This window comes from Pantherophis guttatus, chromosome 3 (genome assembly GCF_059756535.1).
Source record: "Pantherophis guttatus breed Tessera chromosome 3, ASM5975653v1, whole genome shotgun sequence".
NCBI classification, from domain to species: domain Eukaryota; kingdom Metazoa; phylum Chordata; class Lepidosauria; order Squamata; family Colubridae; genus Pantherophis; species Pantherophis guttatus.
The window spans coordinates 186,705,407-186,726,844 of NC_142065.1; the positions used below are offsets into that span (position 1 = coordinate 186,705,407).

At 34.5% G+C, this 21,438-nt stretch overlaps 1 protein-coding gene across 7 annotated transcripts in view; it reads right to left on the bottom strand.

The window, feature by feature from the left end:
• RUNX1T1 (RUNX1 partner transcriptional co-repressor 1) overlaps positions 1-21,438 on the bottom strand; it is a 149,513-nt gene that overhangs the window by 48,777 nt on the left and 79,298 nt on the right. For all 7 annotated transcript variants that reach the window (XM_034422427.3, XM_034422426.3, XM_034422428.3 and 4 more), the window contains 3 exons: positions 5,874-6,011; positions 2,789-3,030; positions 651-740 (listed from right to left, as the gene is read on the bottom strand). In XM_034422427.3, coding sequence (XP_034278318.1) covers positions 651-740; positions 2,789-3,030; positions 5,874-6,011 — 470 coding nt within the window. The remainder of the gene's footprint in view (positions 1-650; positions 741-2,788; positions 3,031-5,873; positions 6,012-21,438) is intronic.

Sequence of the window (21,438 nt, forward strand, 5' to 3'; positions counted from 1 at the left end):
ACTTTTTTCAGTATCATTGTAACTTTGTATGGTCATTAAATGAACTGTTGTAAGTTGAGGACTACCTGTGTATGGGCTTCCAGGCCATTATGTTGTCATCACATCATGGGTGAAATGATATCTATCTATCTATCTATCTATCTATCTATCTATCTATCTATCTATCTATCGCTGGTGTTTTCCACCTTTTTAAATATGAGTATTAGAAATTTAGCTTGAACCTTGTAACTAAAACAGCAGGAACATTATTAGGCAATTTCATTTTTTACTGCTATTGATAATAAACCAAGCTGTTCAAGAGTTGGATCAACTGAGCTATACATGGTGAAGGAGGCACTGTCAATCAACCATACATAGGAGAAAATGGATTGAACAGAGTATGAGGTAGCATAACTGAAAAATGGTTTTATAACTGTGCTTTATAACACTGAAAATAGATATTACAGAGCTGACAAATTCTGTCTAGTTAGCTATGAATATATAGGAAATAATTATTCTAAAAGAGTTTATCCCACTTACACTAAGAATGGAGCCCTTAAAAATGAGAATCATTTTCCTCACTCTCTTAAAAAGCAGAACTATAATACACATCTGTGACCGAGCAATGATATGGTTTAAAATAGTTTCCAGATCAATGATCTGTGCAATACCTTCAAAAATGGGATGACAAAAGGTCGCAGAGGGAAGTTAGTGGCTTCTTGCAGTTTGGAATGAAATTCTTCAATTGTCAAAGTAGAGTTCTGTTGAATGAAAAAAAAATCTGACTCTGTAAAATGAATAATAGAAATGTTTTGGCAATATACATTAGGCTTGCAGTATTTTACACAGAGAAATGTTCTTAACTGCTTTGTATTAATAATGTTGTAGCATTCACTTTACCTCACGAAAAACATTACATTAATATATAGTATTAAAAATACCACCACTATTTTTATTGTTGTATTTCTGTAATTCAGATTACCCTTACGATTATATTAGTTCCGGAAAAAAACGGTCTGGTTTCATTTAAATGAAACTGCATGTCTTTATGCAGTCATATTTGTACCTCATGTATGAGAAACAGAACAGGGATAATATATTTGAGGAAAGTACCAAACTAACAGAAACATCTATTTAATAGTCAATTGTCTCTGCATGACAGTTACTACTCATACTACTATTGGTACAAAGCTTCAAAACAGTAAATAATGGCCCAGCCATAACTCAGTATGTATTGACTTTTTAATATTGTTTTCCATAAAGATTTTTGGAGATTCAATTCATACAGTGCAATGTGTTTGTGTTAATCAGTTGTAAACTCAGAATGAGATGCAGCTGCCATGTTGAAGGCTACATTCAGTACAGGTGGGCCTCAACTCCTCAACCTACAACCACAATTGAGCATAAAATTTCTGTTGCTAAGTGAAACAGTTGTTAAATGCGTTTTGTTCCATTTTATGACCTTCGTTGCCACAGTTGGTTAAGTGAATCACTGCAGTTGTGAAGTTAGTAACACAGTTGTTAAGTGAATCTGGCTTCCCCACTGACTTTGCTTGTCAGACAGTCGCAAAAGGTGATCACATGACTCTAGGACACTGCAACCATCATATATATGAGCCAGTTGCCAAGCGTCTGATCACATGACCATGGAGATACTGTAATGGTCATATGTATGAAAAATGGTCATCAGTCAGTTTTTTCAGTGCCATTGTAACTTCAAAGAGTCAATAAATAAATAAATAATAAAATAAATAAAAGATCTGTTGTAAGTCGAGGACTACTTGTATTCCCTCTGAGTACCTCATGCTTCTCCATTGTTTATACACAATCCAAGTTAAGAAATATGTGAAGGCTCTGCTGAAACCTATATTTAATTTGAGTAGCTGAGACATAAAAGTACTAATAAACCCACTTCCTTCATTTAAATAGAGTATAAGCTCAATATCTACTACTGTTGGAATGCAAAAACATAGGAGGTATGCTGAATCAGACCATAACATCCATTATTTTCCTTTCATGGTGGCACAACCATAGTATTCTGGAAACAAAAAACATATATGATTGGAAGTCTAGCAGAAATGGTTGCAAATCCTATAATAATTCTATACCACTGACAATAGCACTATAGCACTGACAATAACACTTAGTCTTGTATATTGCTTCATAGTATTTTACAGCACTCTCTAAGCTGTTTACAGAATCAGCATATTGCCCCCAAGAATTTGGGTCCTCATTTTATCGACCTCAGAAGAATGGAAGGCTGAGTTAACCTTGAGCCAGTTGGATCAAACTCCTTGCAGTGGGCAGAGTCAGAGTCAACCTGCAATACTGCATTCTAGCCACTGCACCCCCACGGCTCCCAAGATCCAAGAAGACACCTGATCCCCTTTTAATGGCCATCACCTTGTGCTAACAAGCCGGTAAATTAAATCTGTGGTATGTGATAAAGTACTTTCCTTCTCTATCCTAAAATTCCAACCATACTATATGCAGGATAGTCCTTAGTTCTAAAATCATGAGATAGGAAGATTTTTTTTTTTTAGAGTATTATGGAAATCCAGGGTTCAAACAGGGTTCAAAGATTGGGCAAATCATTATGATTAAGACTTACTTGCCTCAACAGGATAGTTCAGGCTAAAAACACTTCTTTGAGCCCCTTGGAAGAATGCTGGGGTATAAATGAAATAAATAAAATGTAAGTACCACTTATCTTCTTGTCAGGTATATAAATAAAAGGGAGGTTTCAAGGAAAGTCTGAAGAGAAAGAAAGAAAGAAATCCAGAGTCATTCAATAATTTAATTCACTCACCACAAGTCCTAGCACAAGGGTACGCACTCTCTCCCCAATCTCTGGTGAAATGTCATTGCCAAATTGCTGTAAGGTTGTAAGAAATCTCTTCAGTTTGCTAAGCTGCCGAGCTCCACAAGCTGGTGGTAATTGCTGATTAGCCAAAGACGAGGAGGAGGAGGAGGATGGGCCATTGCTAAAGCCATTTGGTGGGGAAGGAGCCCCATTCAAAGCTGTTGGTGAATGGCTCGTGCCATTAGTTACTAAAAAAGGAAAGAAGACGAGAAAGACACGTTGTCAGCTTCGTATTTCCCGAAGTTAGAATATTTATCATTTTTATTTATTTATTTTATTTATTTTGTCGCGTACATATTAGATAATATATGTAAGTATAAGCATTAACTGAATACATAAAATGAATACAATTAAAGGGAACATTAGGAAAGCGACGGTAGGCATGCTGGTTCTCTTATGCATGCCCCTTACAGATCTCTTAGGAATGGGGTGAGATCAACAGTAGACAGTTTTAGGTTAAAGTTTTGGGGGTTTTGGGATGAGACCACAGAGTCTGATAGTGTGTTCCAGGCATTAACAACTCTGTGCCGGAAGTCATAGTTTTCTGCACTTGAGTTTGGAAGGCAGCATTTTGTACAAATAAGCAATGGTGAAATGCAATGGTTTAAAGCAATTGGACAACCATTTATCCAAACTGGTATAGGGTTTCCTGCCCGAGTAGGGGGTTGGATTAGAAGACCTCCAAGGTCTCTTCCAATTCTATTATCCCATTAGTTCACTAATTTGTTGGTTTCCTAAATAGTAAAGATACTGTAGATAAATTGCAGTAAATGCTTTAGATTTCAAAAAAGTATTGGGCAATAGCTCTCTTTTATTAGATTCTCAGAAACAGGCCTGTGGATTCTTTGAGTGATTACTTATAAGTTCCCTATCCTACTTGACTTTAATTTAAAATTGGGGTACCAGAGGATTAGTTGCAAAACCACATCAATCATAGTAGACATTTTGCAAACAATCAATCCCAGCTATTTTTTGAGGGTTCTTCCAACATGCTTTCAAAATTCAAATGAGTCTCTCAGCTCTTTCTCAGCCCTCACATTAATCTTATCATAAAAAAGAATATTGAATAACTATATTTTTCTATACTATATTTTAAATAGTATGCAAATATACAGCTTCCTATTGTCTTTCAGGAGAAAAACTCTGCATGCATATAGTTTTGCAATTATAACTGTTGGCTTCAATAGGAGAACATGATACATTTTAATGGAATGAAAACCTGATTACCAAAGTAAGCATTTTTTTTGAAATGTACCCACATACATAAGTATTCATTAGATTGAAAGTTGACCTTTCTTCCAGAAGATTAAGATGGCATACCTAGGAAATTTACCATTCTTTTTTCAAAACAACATCCTTATGGAGTTTATCCAAAAAGACTTTTAGAATCAATAATTACTGTTTCCATAACGTTGAAATCTTGTGGGTTTAAAATAAGGAACCCAGCACATTCCTTAAAACTGTGACTCAAAACTTGTATGTTTTTAATTTTCTCTCTTGGCTTCCATGAGAAAGAGTAAAAGAGAAAGGCTTCTTTTAAAAAAAAATGCATTTGCTGTCTAATCACAAGTTCATTAAATTCCCAATTGTGTTGATTGTATGGCTCTATGCATAAAAACCCATAAAAACCTGATTCCTGCACATGTTACATTATGTAAAGTGCGCAGGTTTTCAAAACCATGCTTCATTCTCTAGCATGAATTGACTGGGCAATTTTCAGGACGTGATTATTTTTTTTTTTATAAGGACCTCTTTAATGTATAATGAAATATTCCAGACTGAGAGTGTTTTGAGAGACTCAAACCCAGGCAAATAAGACTCTAACGATGCTGATCTCATAACAATGTAGAACAACAATACCATGAAGCAAAATTCTGTGATTATAAATTCATTGCAGGAAGTGACTGAAAAAAGAAAAAAGGATCTGTCATGAGCCCAGGCTTGCCATAATCGCGCTGGACTTTTGAAAAGTTATAAAAAGGTGAAACAAATTCATTGAAGACTTTACACTTTTTAAAAATACAGTCTGAAGCACTTTCACAGAGGAGATTGGATTGGATTACCAGGACCTGGGTTGTAGGTAGCAATTTTATTTTTGCTATTGTGTGTGTGCGTGTGTATGCACGCACAACCCTCCCCTTCTAATCTGAAAGAATTTATGTTGCATATATTTTTAATATCTCTATTTTTTGAGGTTACAACAATACTTTTCAGTTTTAAATAACCTCCCCTTAATATAGGGAAATATGAGGAAGTACAGCTTGTTGGTTTTTTTCTGGCACTGCTCCTATCTGAGCATGTATACAGATGTTACTTATCACAATATACTCTAAGAATAGGGATAAAACCAGACAGCTGCTGACAGTGGGGAAACAATGCTCCTGGAAATAGAACAGGAAAAACAGAAATATATAATAGCATCCCTGTCATTATGTGGTTAGACAAGTTGGGTTACAATTATTACAAACTGAGGCACAACTTTCCAATCTAAATAGTTGTTGAGCTGCTGTTAAAAACGAGTGAGCTTTAAATCTATCACAATCAGCCGGATAGATATACCAATGTAGTAAGTGTAGTAAATTGGAAATGGCTAATTTGGGTGTCAAAAAAATTCCTTTTTTTCCTCTATCAGCATCAACTCTTGTTCAGAAGGCTACATTGCAAACAAGCAATAGTCTTAACTATTGAGTTGGAAAGAAGGATAAGCAATGCTGGAGATTTGTATAGTGGAGGGGACAATTAAGAGTTCAATTAATATTATGACTCTTGGTTTTAGAAAGAAAGTTTTTCTCTTATCTCTTGCTATCCAAAATGAGAACATGAAAGCCGGAAGAAAGATCAAGATGTTTGCTGCAGCTTCACTTTTCTTATCAGAAACATACATAGAAGAAAAGTATAATTACATGTTGTGAGTGAATTTCACTACTTTATGTGTAAACTTCACTCACAAAACAGCAGTTGTTAGGGGATAGTTTTATTTTATTCACTTTATTGAATGTACTTCTATTGGTCAATGAAGTTACTGCCTTACATGTTGTGGGTGTGAAAGAACTGGTTCTTGGGGCTCCTTGGGTAGTTGGGGGAGGAGGCATTGTTGGAGGGGTCAGCCTGGATTGTGTCTTCACATCCACAGGTGAATCTGGCATTGTGGAATGCTTCTCAATCCGATCTGTAATAGAGTAAAAAGAAAAAAAAAAACGTTGTCAAATAGGTGCAGAAAACAACAGCAGCAAAAATACTAGCTACCAAATATAACATTTTTCAGTACTGAGATGTACAAATATATTTTAGGATTGGATAACTTTCTTTAATTTGAGAATCTTTTTTTCCCCGTTATTGAAAGCGAACCAGAATGTGTGATAGCATTATCCTTAACTCTTCTATAATTGAGTTCAGGTGGTGTTGTCGCTACAAGATTGATGCTTGGTATAAAGAGATTATAGCCTTAACAAGAGGGTCCATCAATAACTAAGTGAGAAATGCTGGCATTATGATTCATTCATGAAGATCAGCTACATAACACTTTTAACATTTGATATTTACTGTATTTTATTTTCCTGGCACTGCCATTCTATGGGCCAAACACTGTAAATAAACCCATGGAAATTAGAAAGATCCAGTTCGTCACAATTAGAATTTGGATTCTACATGCAAGGGTATATTCCACCAGTTTTCCCAATGAATTGCTTTTAATAAAAAATTGTCTGTGATTTGGCTTGCTATAACTACAGGTAATCCTCGACTTACCATCACAATTGAGCCCAAAATTTCTGTTGCTAAGTCAGACCTTTGTGAAGTGAGCTCTGCCCCATTTTACGTTTTTTCTTGCCACTGTTGTTAAGGGAATCTCTGCAGTTGTTAAGTTAGTGACACAATTTTTAGGGGAATCTAGCTTCCCCATTGACTTTGCTTTTTGGAAGGTTGCAAAAGCTGATCACACAATCCCAAGGTACTGCAACCGTCATAAGTATGAACTAGTTGCCAAGCATCTGAATTTTGGTCACATGACCATGGGAATGCTGCAATGGTCATAAATTTGAAAAAACATCGTAAGTCACTGCTTTGTTGTATTTTGCTGTTGTATCTCTGAAGGGTCACTAAATGACTCTTCACCTACTGGAGGACCACCTGTATCTTCTCCCTTGCTTGAGTAAAAGGTGTCCCTTTAGCAAAATTGAATACAAGCAATCAAGTATGACTATATCCCTGTACTCAGTCATGTTTCACAACGAAACAGCAGCAATACTTCCAAGTTAATACATTTAAGACCTGGTGTAAGATACATTTGATTAAATACTCTTGGTGATGTAGTGTGTAAGCATGCCATGAAGACATTTTATATGCCATTTAAGGAGGTACTTTGATGTACATGAATGTTAATTAATTTTAAAAGTCACCTACAAAACTGGAAACTTCTCTGACTCCCGAATATAGCTCATGATTACACAATATTTTCATGATATTGCTAGATTAAGTGGCCTAGCAAGATAGACTTTTCCCTATATCTTTTCCCCTATACACTTGATACATGCGCACAGCAAGCAACCTAATGAGCTGTAAGGTCTGTGTAAAAATGAAAGCATTTACAAAGCACCACATATAACCCTTAATAGCATGGTTAATATTCCACACAACGTCTGGAAATTAACTGTGTGACTTATTCTTAAATACGGTGGATTGTTTAAATTTCTTGTAGTCTCTGAATCATCAAATTTGACATTTGAGAAAAAAAAACCTGAGAAGGTTGTTTAGTCAGGGATGATGTTACATGCTTTGCAAACTTAGTAGTATAAAAGTGCTACATTTTATAAGGATGCTGGAAAAATACTGTATCAAGATATCTTTGTGGATAGAGAAAAATTAGTAAACGTAATTTGCCATTTAGACTTTAAAAAAATCAAACTAGCAGTTAATAGAAATCTCCATGGAAGTAAAAAGGCAAAACATTGTTTCATGTTTTTCTCTTTCACACCCCAATTGTTTATATTGGCTGTATCGATGGTCCCTTAGCCACTTTCCTTGGCAGAAGATACAATATTAAGATGATGCTAAATTTAATAGCATTGAATTAAAAGCCTGTGTAAGAAGTCTAATCATTAAACGACAGTGACTGAAATACGAACACTTAAATAAATATAGCTAAATCCAGTTTGATTTCCTGTATGATTTATTTTGCAGCTCACAATGGATAAAATGAATAAAAAAAATCCTTCTATAAACCTTTGTTTTAAAAAAATCAAAGGCACGAGAAGACAAGATTAGTGAAAAAAAATATTTTGGGTAGCATCCAAAACAATTAAATCCAATGGAAAGCCCACTGAAATGAGCGGTAACAATGTGAAAACAACTCAATGTTTGAATTTGTCACTTTCAAGAAAGAAACTGCAATCTGTAGAAACTCTGACTCCTTCAGTTTATAATCTCAATCCAGTAGACAAACAAGCATTTATTTTTCAAAATTTATTTTAAGAGAAAATAGAATTTTGTAATGGAAAATAAAGACTGGGATCATCATTTTATTTTCAGAACTTATCAGAGTTGACCTTTTTTTTACAGAATTAAACCTAAAAAGTAAAGCATTTTGCAAACTGTGGGACTAAATATTAAGACATCTACAGAGATGGGTGAAGATGAGTGTTCTCTAGGGAAAAAAAATGACTTGGCTGATACTGTGACCAAATATTTAATAGGCAAGGTAAATAAATTTAAACCCAACAAGTTTGGAAATGTAAATTGTTTGTTGCACTCACCTACAGCCTCAGCAGCGAGCAAATAAATAGCATTTAGCCTACAATGCAACAGAGGAAAAGTGGCATGGCAGGGAATACAGGCTGTCCTAAATAAAGGCAGATATTTCTGCCATGCCAAGAAAGGAGAGAGAAGAGAGACTTGCCAGAGCTGGCCAGAAGATAACATTGGCAACTGCTAGTCCATCTGTTTTGCATTCTGCTAACACTCATGCTGAAGTGTTGGGGAATGTATTCCAGGTACACAGATCTGAAAACATGTGTGAGCCTGGACATGAACAGAGAGGGAGCGGTATATGGAGGAAGGAAAGGAAGTTATATTCCAGTTGTGAAAAGGTAATCACAAGATATCCCTCCAATTCAATTCCTGGGAACTGAAAAGGTAATTTCTTTCTCTCTACAACACAATGGCAACATATTGCCTCCCATTTTAGCGCAGTTGAAAAATGGGTTGACCTCAAAAGAGGAAGGAAAAAAAGACGAAAGAAAGTATGGGTGGCCTGAATGACTGTACCATCTTCAAGGCAAAAGCTCCATTTATTATTCAACTAGACAAGAGAACATGCTATTCTGATATATTAGTTGCCCCATAAGGTTTATAGCCAATATTATAGATAAAGTCTTCTATTAATATAATGAAGGTTATACAGTATGTTTCAACTCCTTGCAATTACCTTCCCCTTACTATTTAACCTACGTCTCTGAGTTGTTGGGCAAGGTATAGGATTGTAAACCACTTGGTTAGCAGTCTGTTGTGTTGGTGAACACAACTTCTAGTTCATATATTGCACATGACACTATTAAAAACAACTGGTATCTTTCAATCTGTAAATTACTTTCCAATCTTTTAAAAATGATATTAACCAATTTGAAATGATTATGCATAATAATAATAATCTTTATAATCTAATTATAAATTAATTAGTAATTAGTGTTATTGAGTATCGTAATTTTGGTAGATTTGGTATATGGTACTTCTATTAGTTCCCAGGGTTTCAAAGAAATCCCTCAGTTGTTGGAATGGCATTGGGGAATCATATAAAAGAAGACTTACTGGTAATTAGGATAATTCTGATTCCTTGTAAATATGAAAAAAATGGTAGAATTGAGGAAATGACAAATCTTAAACCTTAAACACTATAACTATATGCTACATTGGACATTTAGAAAAGTACTTTTCAAAATTTGAATCAATCATTGGCCATAATTATATGTATTATTTTTGAACAGAACTAGATGTGCAATGTACACTATCATGATGGAAATCTGTCCATAATGTCAAAGGAATCACAAAAACTGAGTTATCTTAGACAGTGTTATTAATTTTTAAATCTAACTTTGATTCTGAAACAAAGGAGATGTAGAAAGATTGTAAACATGCAAATGGCAGCTTTATGTTTTTGTTAAACGTACTAATAACAGAAAAAAAAGCTATTAGGAAATAAAACCTAGCTGGTAAAGGTGGTCAGAATTTCCATGTGAGATGTTCTAATTACTAGATCAAGTTATATTTAGGTATGAATGAATGAGCTTATGCAACCAAAGTTTTAATTCATCTCTCAGAGACCAATGGATCGTAGGGGTTGAAGCAGGAGGAGGCCCACATAGGATCCCCCAAAAGCTCCTCCCATTTTATCTCACACTTAATCTAAGCTAGTCATACCCAATTCCAGCAACCATCCTTTATATCAGGGGTGTTAAATTCATGTCATCACAGCAGCATCACGTGACGTATCGGGACTTTTCGCCCCCTTCGCTAAACCAGGCATGGGCGTGGCCAGCGCATAACGCATCTGGCCTGCAGTTTGACAGCCCTGCTTTATACGTTTTTGCTTCCAGTCCCCTAATCATCTTTGTTGCTCTGTGAGGCAAGGGCAGGATGTGAGACACATTTTATTTTCTTAGTCTTTTTTGGGTCTGCAAAGGAGCAAGATTATTTTGTTGTTATTTACAGTCACAATGCCAGACTGACTATGTATTGGCTAGGCACAAAAATGGGCAAGCAAACCAAAAACGTCTTACACTCACATCTAGGGTGTGTATGAATTAGTCATTACTTTAATTTTGTGTGACGATATATGAAATGAAATTCCATGTATCTTCACATCTTTTATTGAGACTAACCAGATGTAATGGTAGCTATTTCAGCTCTCTGAAGAAAATTCAAGCTCAGGGCACCACAACTGAAATTTTGCTCCCATCCTCCCCCCATAAAACACTGCTACCCATGCTCTGAAATTCTCTCCCAAGAGTAAATTAGCATAATGTTAGGGCAAAACATTATTTGATATGTGACATGATTTTTTTTTTTTACTTTTTTACTTTTACTCAAAACTAAGAACTGATTGAAATAGGAAACAGAAGATTTGAGAATATCAAGAATTTGATCCCCAATCTCACGCTCTTAAATTTCCCAGAGGGAAGAATGGGGAGAAAGATATCTGAAATGTTTAATTTGTTCTATTCTTAACTCTGGAATTAAAGTTCTCATCTTCAAACTAAAGAAAAATATTAAATAAGTAACATTTGAGATGTGTTTCATTTCCAATTGTATTCAGGAATATTGAGGATGCAAAGTATTTTGAACAAATATGGATTCAAAGGCAAATTAATCCCAAATTCAAAGAAGCAGGCAAATGAAAGAAACCTTAAGATTTTGTTTCTGTTCTCTGCTTCCTTTTTTCTTTTTCTTTCTTAACAATGGGTTGCTTAATGTCTAATATACTGTCATTACTTTATGTTAGTAGAGCTAACATGAATAGCATGGCTAGCTATTATCATTAAGCCATAGCTATAGGGCTATATCATATGAGAAATCTCCACTCAGGTACTCTTTAGCATGCTATTGTATGCTATCCTATATGCTATATCATTGTAGACCAATTAGTCAAACCAGCAAAGATCTGGATTGTTTCTTGGCTGTATTGACAATGGTTGTTTGTTGTGTGTTGTTCCCAGCTGCTATTTTATGTTACTTATAGTATTAAATTGTTTTTGTTTTTAATTGTTGGACACCAAGAGTCATGCAATAAATTAATTACTTCATTGAAATAATATCACATAAGAATTTTTTTAAAGTACATCCTCAGTTTTTCTTATTTGAAATAACTATCTAAACTATTGAAGAAATAGAAAAATGTGCTTTAGAAGTCAAGATGATTTTTTAAAGAGAACTGTTTTGATATTACAACTTATTTCAACAGCCTTCTATGAGACGAAGCAGACATACATGCTGTCTCTTTTTCTTATAGACCAGTGTTTCTCAACCTTGGTAGCTTGAAGATGGGTGGACTTCAACTCCCAGAATCCCCCAGCCAGCAGCACTGGCTGGGGGATTCTGGGAGTTGAAGTCCACCCATCTTCAAGCTACCAAGGTTAGAAACACTGTTATAGACAGACACAGAGTGTAATAAGCAGAAATTCTGTTTGTAGCAGGCTTCATTTTTGTCTGTAGTAAAATATCTGCATCAGCTGAGTTGTGTGTGAATTTACCACTGAGGAAACCAATTTCAGAATAAGGAGTGGAGAGCCTAGATTTATAGTTACATGAAACTGAACTGCAACACCAGGTGGTATAGCGATTAATCGCTCATGAGTACAATAAATACACAAATCTCTGCACCTTCTTTTGAGTGATCCAGCACCTCAATAAAATTCTGTGAACATCAACAACTCAACTGTAGTCCAACAAGAAGCAATCCAAACACCATGATGGAGCCATAATTATTTTGAGACTGTGTGTGTGTGTAGGGCAATGAACTCAAGTTGGAAACACTTTCATACTGATAGTGATTCCCATTCTGTCTATTAAAGTGCAGAAATATAAAATGTTTTTTCTTCAGATGTTCACCAACAATATTTCTTGATTTTTTGTTTGTAACAAGAATTTATGGACTTGTTATTTCCTTCTTTCCTTCTGATATTAATAACCTGAAATCTTACCTACGAGAGTTTGGCATACTTCTCCATGTGTCAAGAATTCTTGGGATACTATCTTACCAACAACAAAGGACAGGTAAGTAACCAAGACACTAGGATTTAATTATGGTAGGATCTAACTGAGGGCACCGCAATAGTTTGACCTATTAAGGACACAAACCAAAATGTCTACGACTATTGGCACCCACAGGTCAAGGGTCTTTTCTTGTGAATTTCTAACAAAAAACAGACTCAGCAAATCTTATGTAGGTAACACAATAATTTAGCTCTCTTTGCTGTGAAGTTCAACCACTATGTTTTGCTTTATATAAGTTCCTTATGAACTGTAAAGAAATGTGTGCTGCATTTTAAAAACTGAGAAACAGCCAACTTTTCTAACACAGCTTAAAGCCAAGGAAATAGATTTGGTTGAAACTCATTGGCTTTTGTTCCTGCAATAAATTCATGATGAGAGTAGATGGTGAAATTACAGCCCAAATCCAATCTATGCACTCACAATCCTCTGGTAACAGGAGAGCCTTAAGATAAATTCATAAAATATGCTTTAAGTCTGCACACATGTCCTCCATTTGTTTCGTATTATATTTTAAAAATGAAATATACATTCTTGAACCTCTTCTAGCAGCAAAGAGCAGGAAGCTGTGATTTAATCACAGAAGCATTTTGCCCCACTCTAAATTAAAGAATGCTGTAAAACCAACTTTAAATTATGACGTCTATTCTGTGGATTGTTTTGGTATCTGACACTGAGCTGTTCTTTGTCATACATTTGGTTCTTATTATGGGAATTATTTTTAACTCTATACCTAGCTTTTAGATGAACTGCTATATGTACTGCAAGTGTTTCCAACTTTATAAAAAAATAAATATATACAAAGAAAGAAATCACTAAGAAAATGTGTCCACTGTACAGGGGAAAAAAGGCTTTTATAGCCAGCCCATTTTGAAAAACAAGATAGCTTTTCATATATTTTTAGCTTATATGGAAAATATCCAATTCAAGTGCATCAGGGAAGGGTGATGTATGGAACAAAATATGGAATATGTAAATACACAACTGATGCTTTTTCAATAGCCAATTTAATGTCAGGCAGTTCTACAAGTGGTGTGGTTTCAATTTCCTCTTTAAAATAAAAAAGTAGGATATAATAAGCAGTGGCATTTACTTTACTGTTAGCCAGTATAAGGAGTTCCAGATGTACATCCAGGCATAAAAGATTCTTTAAAAATGCTCTTCACTGATTCATTGTGAGAACATGTTTCTGCTAACCTGTAGAAAATCAATATAATATTTATAAAGTTTGCTGAATGTATCAATTTTTGGGGTTTTTTTTTGCCATCCCATTACTTATCAACCAATTATGAAGTTTTAATTCATCATATATGCAAAACTGATTTGACCCCCAAGAAGGCATAAAGTGATCTGGACCTCCAGAAATAATTGTGTCTTTGGGTCACATGAGTGTACTAAGCATACTATTTGTTTTGTCTAGTGTTATTAACTACATTCTGTACTACGTCAGTTGAGTCAGATGGCAAATCATGCACCATGATTATAGGAAGAATCATGATTATACAGATAGCAAATGGAAACAAGGGTTTAAATGCTCCAAAATGTATGTGCAGATGAGTTATCATTACATGTTAAAATTAAGAATACACATAGACAAATTTTGAAGCATTTTAAGGAAATTTTTGATATATTATAGGCCAGCCTAGTCTCTTCTTGATAAATAAGGCTGCAAGCTAAATTGATTGGTGGAGACAACTGAGGTACAAGGCAGAAGTACCTTTGCCTTTGGACCAAAAAAGATGGTGCTTGATAAGATAACTATTGATGGATGAATAAGCTTTAAAGCATGATCTTAAATATATATTCATTGAATATTTTATAGAACAATATTTAGAAAGGTAATTTCTTTTGCCAATGATAACAATTCCGTACTTTTCTACAAAAGATCAGGGAGCCTTCATAAGAAAGACACATAAACGAACAGGGAAAATGCAATCATTCTGTTTATAAGGTATATCAATTATAAGATATCACAAGGTTCCACCTCAACCTCTTTTGTTCCACCACCATCTCCAAGACAGATAGTTTTTGACTCATCATTTGCAAGCCAACCTGACCCTACAACTTGAAATTATGAAACTGACATGACTTTACCCAAAGTATTTCTTTATAGCTTGAGATATGTGGAAGAATTATGGAACAACATAATAGCTGAATGGCTATAAATCTGATGGGATAAGGTAGTTTTATTATATCTCATTTTAACAAGGATGAAGATGGTCATGCTAATTTAAACAAAAGGGATGATTATGATGTTTTTATACTGTTTCTGTACAAAATTATCTCAAAACAAATGTTAAAATATACAATAAATTTAAAGAAGACATACTAAAAAAAGATTGGAAAGCAGAAACAGAGGAAAATACCCATCTAACATCTATACAGAAGGTCTAAGAGACAAAGGAATTAAAATGTTAACTGTACGGACTTACAAAATATCAAGGGTCAATTTAGTCCAGAATGTAGGATCAAAAGATAACGCAACTTCAAAAGCAATAGACTTAATATGAGCAAGAGGTTATCAGTGCATTATGGACAACAATACATAGGCTATCAAAGCTGGGAAAGGACATAGTTATATTAACTGAAATGTAGAAGAAAAATGTTAATCTACTGTAGTCAAAAACTAGGTAACATCTTTTTTTGACTAATAAATTTTAGTAACAAGCTTAAGAGCTTTTCATGAACTGTAACTCACTTCACCATTATTATAATAATAGCAATAAGTCTAGGAGCATCCCAAGATATATACCTAATCTTTCTAAGGAAATGCAATCAAACTAAAAACAGTCAAATGCCAATTCCCATACCTAGATACCACCCATCTGCTAAGTTTTTTATTCGTCAGGATTTAGATTTTGTTTTTGCTCATCATCATCAAATCACAGCATCCAGATATTAGATCAGAACATACATAGCTTTCCTAGTTCAAATGTTATACAGAACAAGATCTGAATGTCATCAGGATTTTGATGAGACTACTGGCACTAGTACCTGCCTTCCAAAACTTCAAGTAGTAGCAAATACTCCAAGTTTAATGTTCTGTGAAGTTCTATAACATAAATGCCAGGTTTTAGAGGCACAGTCACTCAATAGTCTTTGAGACCTTCCCTTCCACCATAACCATTCCCTTCACTGGGGGTCCAGGAGAATACTGTGATCCACAGTTATCAAAAGCTGTTGAAAGATGTACTCCCCATACACATGTAAATATGTCTGCAGAATGGCTAAGTCTGCAATACAACCTACATAAGAGTTTGAGCTATCTGACATACTTCCTCAGTTGGCAATTATTTAATAGCTTTGTAGACTTTTTATCCTAATACTTTTTTTCCAGTGCATTTAATTGATTTTCACAGTGCGGTTTACTTATATTTTTAGTTGCTATTTAAAGCAGTTTTCAAAATCTAATCAACCATTCTTATTAAGCATACTACTGTAATTAAAACCAGAAATTGAAAATACAGCAAGAACATTTACTCAGGTGATAGATCGTGCTTTATAAATTATGTGATAGTGATACTTCCCTGAATGCACTGCCCATAGAATCAACTGGATTACAATATATATATATATATATATATTGGTTTTACACAAAAGGTTTGACTGCTAACTACCAAGGAGCATACAGTATTTGGAGTCCTATATGAGGCTTCTGACCTCTTGTATTCTTTTGTGCAAGGAAGCCTCCTTAGCTCATCTACCTTTCACGTTCTTATTTATGCACTATCCACTTTTCTGTTAAGGAGTTCAAGAGTGTGTGCATATAACTCCCCTCTCCTAATTTTTACACAGCACCAGCCCTGTGAGGTAGGTCATGCTGAGACATATGCCTGAAATCATCCAGTGAGTTTCTGTGGCTGAGGATGAACTAAGACCTGGATCTCCTGATGCCAATGTAACGTTTTATCCACTACTTATACTGTCTCTCTCTTTTGACCAAGACTCCAAAACAGAGGAAGCAAGGAAGTAAACTATACTCAATTTGCTAAAGTCCCATCTGGGTGGAAGTAGAAGAGTGCAGCAAGTATTAACAGTGCAATTCTATGAACTTTTAATAAAAATACAGCCCTATTTGTTTTAACAATATTAACTTTGTACATAAAGAAGAATTAGCTGAATGTTTTGGAAGGATGCTGGAAACTGGTATGTTGCAATTACTATAGGCAGAGAAAGACATTGATGTCTCTGGAAATTTAAATCAGTAATGTCAATGAGTATTACCAGTATTATGTAATCCTGTTCATAAGTCTTTTCAATGTACTTTTAGGAAGCTTGCAGTACACATTGATATTTGTAAGAGGAAGGGATATATAATAACTGCCTCTACTCCTTAATGTAATTGATTTGTTAATTTAGAAATCCATTAATTCATAAATGTAATTCATTAATGTAAGAATCCATGGGCCATTTGCAAAAAGGATATTAACTGAAATAAAGGAAAGAAAATGGTAGAGAGGTAGCTTTAAGTAGATCTATTGATTACCTATAGTCCACGGAGCAATTTAAATACAGAAGTTTACATACAAAAGCAAAATAAGCATTAGATGAATTAAAGCACCTGATCACAAAGCTTTACCTAACAATTCCAATCATATCTTTTATAATATTTACTCAAATATGCTAATTTGCTTGACTTGTCTTGAAAATGTCATTTAACATTATCGATACCTATATATTGTACCAAACTCCAAGCTGTGAGAGGAGTTTGCCTGCAATACTGCATTCTAACCAATGTGCCACAGGGTTTCTTATTATGGTAATCCATTGACAGAAAAATTGTTATTTAGTATTTTAATACAAATGAGAAGTGATATACTTGGAAGAATTTATAACCAAACATTTTCTTTGTCTCAAAGACAGTGATCAAAATTAATCACTGATATATAGTCAATGCAAGGTTTGGAAGAATTCACGAAAGAATTCACAAATGCAAATATTATTAATAGAGTCTACTCCACAATGCTCATCTACTGTATAAGAATGCCAAGTAAATTGTTTAGATTGCCTTGTCTTTATTTCACCTAGAACCAAGTTAACTATTAAATTAGCATGACAGTAGAAATTAAATATCCATCAATCCAGGAAAAGCACTTATATTTCATACAGGAGAATCAGATAAACAGAATTTATTAAGAATAGTAATGGTAGTGATGGGGAAAGTGCAATGATGGATACAGAGAAAGAAAATGGTTTGACATCTAAGAGCAATATTGATATGAGTGTCTGAGCTCTCATATAAAGAACATTTACAAGCTGCAGAATAGCATCCTCATGAATAGTGTTACCCAGTGAATCAATTCTATGGAAAGTAAAATATGAAAATATGTCAACATGATAACTTTGCTGGGTGATCCAATAGGAGTATCTTACATTCCTATTTTTAATGTTGGCAAACCATGCTTATTTCTCTCTGTATCTTTTAATGAAAATATCTGAAATAGTTTCTGGGCATCAAATTGTATGTTCGGTTTTGTGACTATGTGATATTTTATTATATCATTTGATTTCTAAAATGTATTACATTTGTTTTGTTTTCATATTGGTAAAATACTAAAAGAAGAGAGACGCCACTGATTTTATGTTGAATCCATTGTCTTCAGCTGCAGTGCAGGTAGGGAAAGTATGAATACTGTTTCTAAATACTCCAAATGAACCAGTTGGCTCTAAGTGCTTTAGAACCATTAATTCATTGGCCCTGATAATATGTGCAACCAATCTTTTCCACTTTGTATTTGTCCTTGTACTTTGGACATACTGAATTTGGATTGATGAAATTGAAGTTCAAATTTTCAACTGTTAGTGAGACTGTGAGAGAGCAGTTCAAGTGGTTAATCAGGAGATAAGGAAGACACTTCATTTTGAGAAGGATACATAGAAATGAACAAGTCCCAACTGGGATGGAGATGGAAGAGCGCAATAAGTATTAACAGTGCAATTCCATGAACTTTTAATGAAAATATGATTAGTAGTGTTCACTTTCTGCATAAACAAGCAGAAGAATCAGATGAATGATTTGGAAGAATATTGGGAACTGCCTCATGAAACCATCCTGTTACCAATGCATGGATCAAAGTCCTGAAATTTTGAGCACAATAATAATCTTTCTCAATTCTAGGATGGTCATTCAAGTCTATGGATGTTTAAAAAATGGCTAAAAGAAAATCTATCACACAATTTGTTTCCATGATGGATACAACTGTGGATTCAACTGCATTTTCAAAACAGAAGTGTCTTGAGCCATAGTAGTCAATGTGGACAGCATTTCTGTTCATTCTGTCTTGATTAAGATGAGTAGAATACATCAATGTATAACCTCCTGATGACTATTAACCAGTTTTCTAAAAAGGAACAATTTGTGAAATCCTGCCTATATAGTTTAGTCCCAGAATCATACGCAATCTTCTCAAGGTCCTCCCCAAATTATGAGGCAATGAGGAAATAGTTAAATATATTTAAAATATCAATATTAACTTATTTGTTGGGGGAGTAATCAGATGAGAACGACCTGTTGCACTTTCTGAGAACAACCTCAACTAAATATATTTTCCTGGCCATGTGTGGGCAACTGCGAAAGATCATTAAAAATACTGCTCTATGGCATTCCCAACAGGTGCTGCATTTATAAATATGCATACTCAGAATCACGCTTCGGCCTTAAGATCCAATTCTGTGCATAGTTCTGATAGTAACTGTATTTACCATTTTAATTTCATTTGTAGATCAAGAACTGCTTTTCAGCCCAGAAAATATTGTGTGTCACTTTTTTCCTTAAAAAAAAAAAGAAAATTCTATATACATACATACATACATACATACATACATACATACATACATACATATTCTTTTCATTTCTTGCATATGCAGTTAAACAACTGTATATACTTTTCAAACAAAATGACATATTGTACATTTGTAGAGAAATATGTCATCAATATAACAAACAGTAAGCTTAAACAAACCCTGTCAAATCTGATCAACATACCTTGAAAGTAACAATACCATCTGGTGACAAAATAAACAGAACTTTTCTTGACTACTTGAGTATGAACAGTTAGTCTGTACTGCCAGTAACAATGCATTTTTCCCCTTTAAAATCCTTCAAGTTTCTGAATTCTGAATTCTCTGAATTCTCAATTGCATTATCAACTGACCAGAAGTCTGGGACTGAAAAATATTAGCACAATATTAGTGATATGTCAAATCTCAATTTGTAAAGTCACTCCTTTTTCTATGGAAACTTGAAAAACAGCTTCCTTGAATGGAGAAGATAAGCTACATCATACTCATAGTCAATCACAAGGTAACACATTTATGTTTCTATTTCAACATAGAAAACAACAACAACTGCAGTTTGATCAGATACGTGTGCTTTATCCAGCCTTTCAGCATGGTAAAAGAGGACATAGCTAGTTGTGTTTTTTTAAATTAATACTTTTAAAAATAGTATAATTCAACAACACTGTACAAGTGTAGTATAAATAGTAATACATGTAGTTTAAGCCGCTTCTGTAAAACTGCTAGAAGGAAGTTCCATGGTTCACTTTAAGGCACCTTTCATTGTGGGCAGTTTCAGCAGTTAATGTCCAAGAAATCATTAGCTCTACATATCCTCTTCTGTTTGGCTGGATCATGTCCACAAGTTGAAAGCTGTTTGACAGCTGCAAAAACATTTGGTATGCAGATTTTCTTCAAATAATTGAAGAAATTATTCAGAAGTATCATATAGATACTACAGCATATTAATCTACTAATGCAAGTAGATTAATAGATACCACTTCGGTGGGAAGGTAATGGCGTTTTGTGTGCCTTTGGCCTGTAGCCATATTGGCCACATGACCACATAACTTTATCTTTAGACAACATTGGCTCCCTTGGCCAAGAAACAGAGATGAGCACCATGCCCTAGAGTCGGACATGACTGGCAGGGAAACTTTTACCTTTATCTTTTACTACAGCAAAGTTCAAACTCTTTTCAAACTGATTTTTCTATAGTTCTTACGCTACAACAGACACAGACAGAATTCCTTCATTTATTTCTTTTGTTCTCATAATTAGTAAATCAAGGTTTATAGTATCATCTCATGAAAACACTTTTCCATCTTTCTGAAACCAAAAATGGATGTTGGTCTTACCTGATACGTCCTTTTATTTCGAGCCATAAAAACAGGTCAATTGGAGTTGAGAGTAAGGTATAGGATATAAGAAAAAACTTTCTAATCCATAACTAATCTAGGAAATATAGGATGCTCTTTTATTTAAGGGACAGTAAGCATTTAAAATTCTATTGTAATTATAAAGGTAATTTCCTTTATGTTATGAATATAACATAAGAGCCTTGGTAGTACAGTGGTCTAAGGCACCCTGTTATTAAGCTGGTTATTAAGACCAGATGCCTGCAATTACTGCAGGTTCGAATCTCGCCAAGGCTCAAGGTTGACTCAGCCTTCCATCGTTTCTAAGGTAGGTAAATTGAGGACCCAGTTTGTGGGGGCAATAAGCTGACTTTGTATAAATATACAAAAGAATGAAGGCTATTGCTTAGCGCATTGTAAGCTGCCCTGAGTCTCCGGAGAAGGGCGGCATATAAATCAAATAAAAAAAAATATATATCAATTTCTTTTAGTGTTCTATGTCCATCTGCAATAAACACTATCTTGACCATTAATTCTCAGTAAACCATTGATCAATAACAAGATGAAGTTTTCTAAATAGAATAGGTTTTAAAATTTGTAAGCTATGTTGCTTTTCCTTTATAAAAAAATTATGCAGTTGTGTGGCCAAAAGGAATTAGCACACAGCAATTTTAAATAATAAAACAGTGTATGTTATTGCAA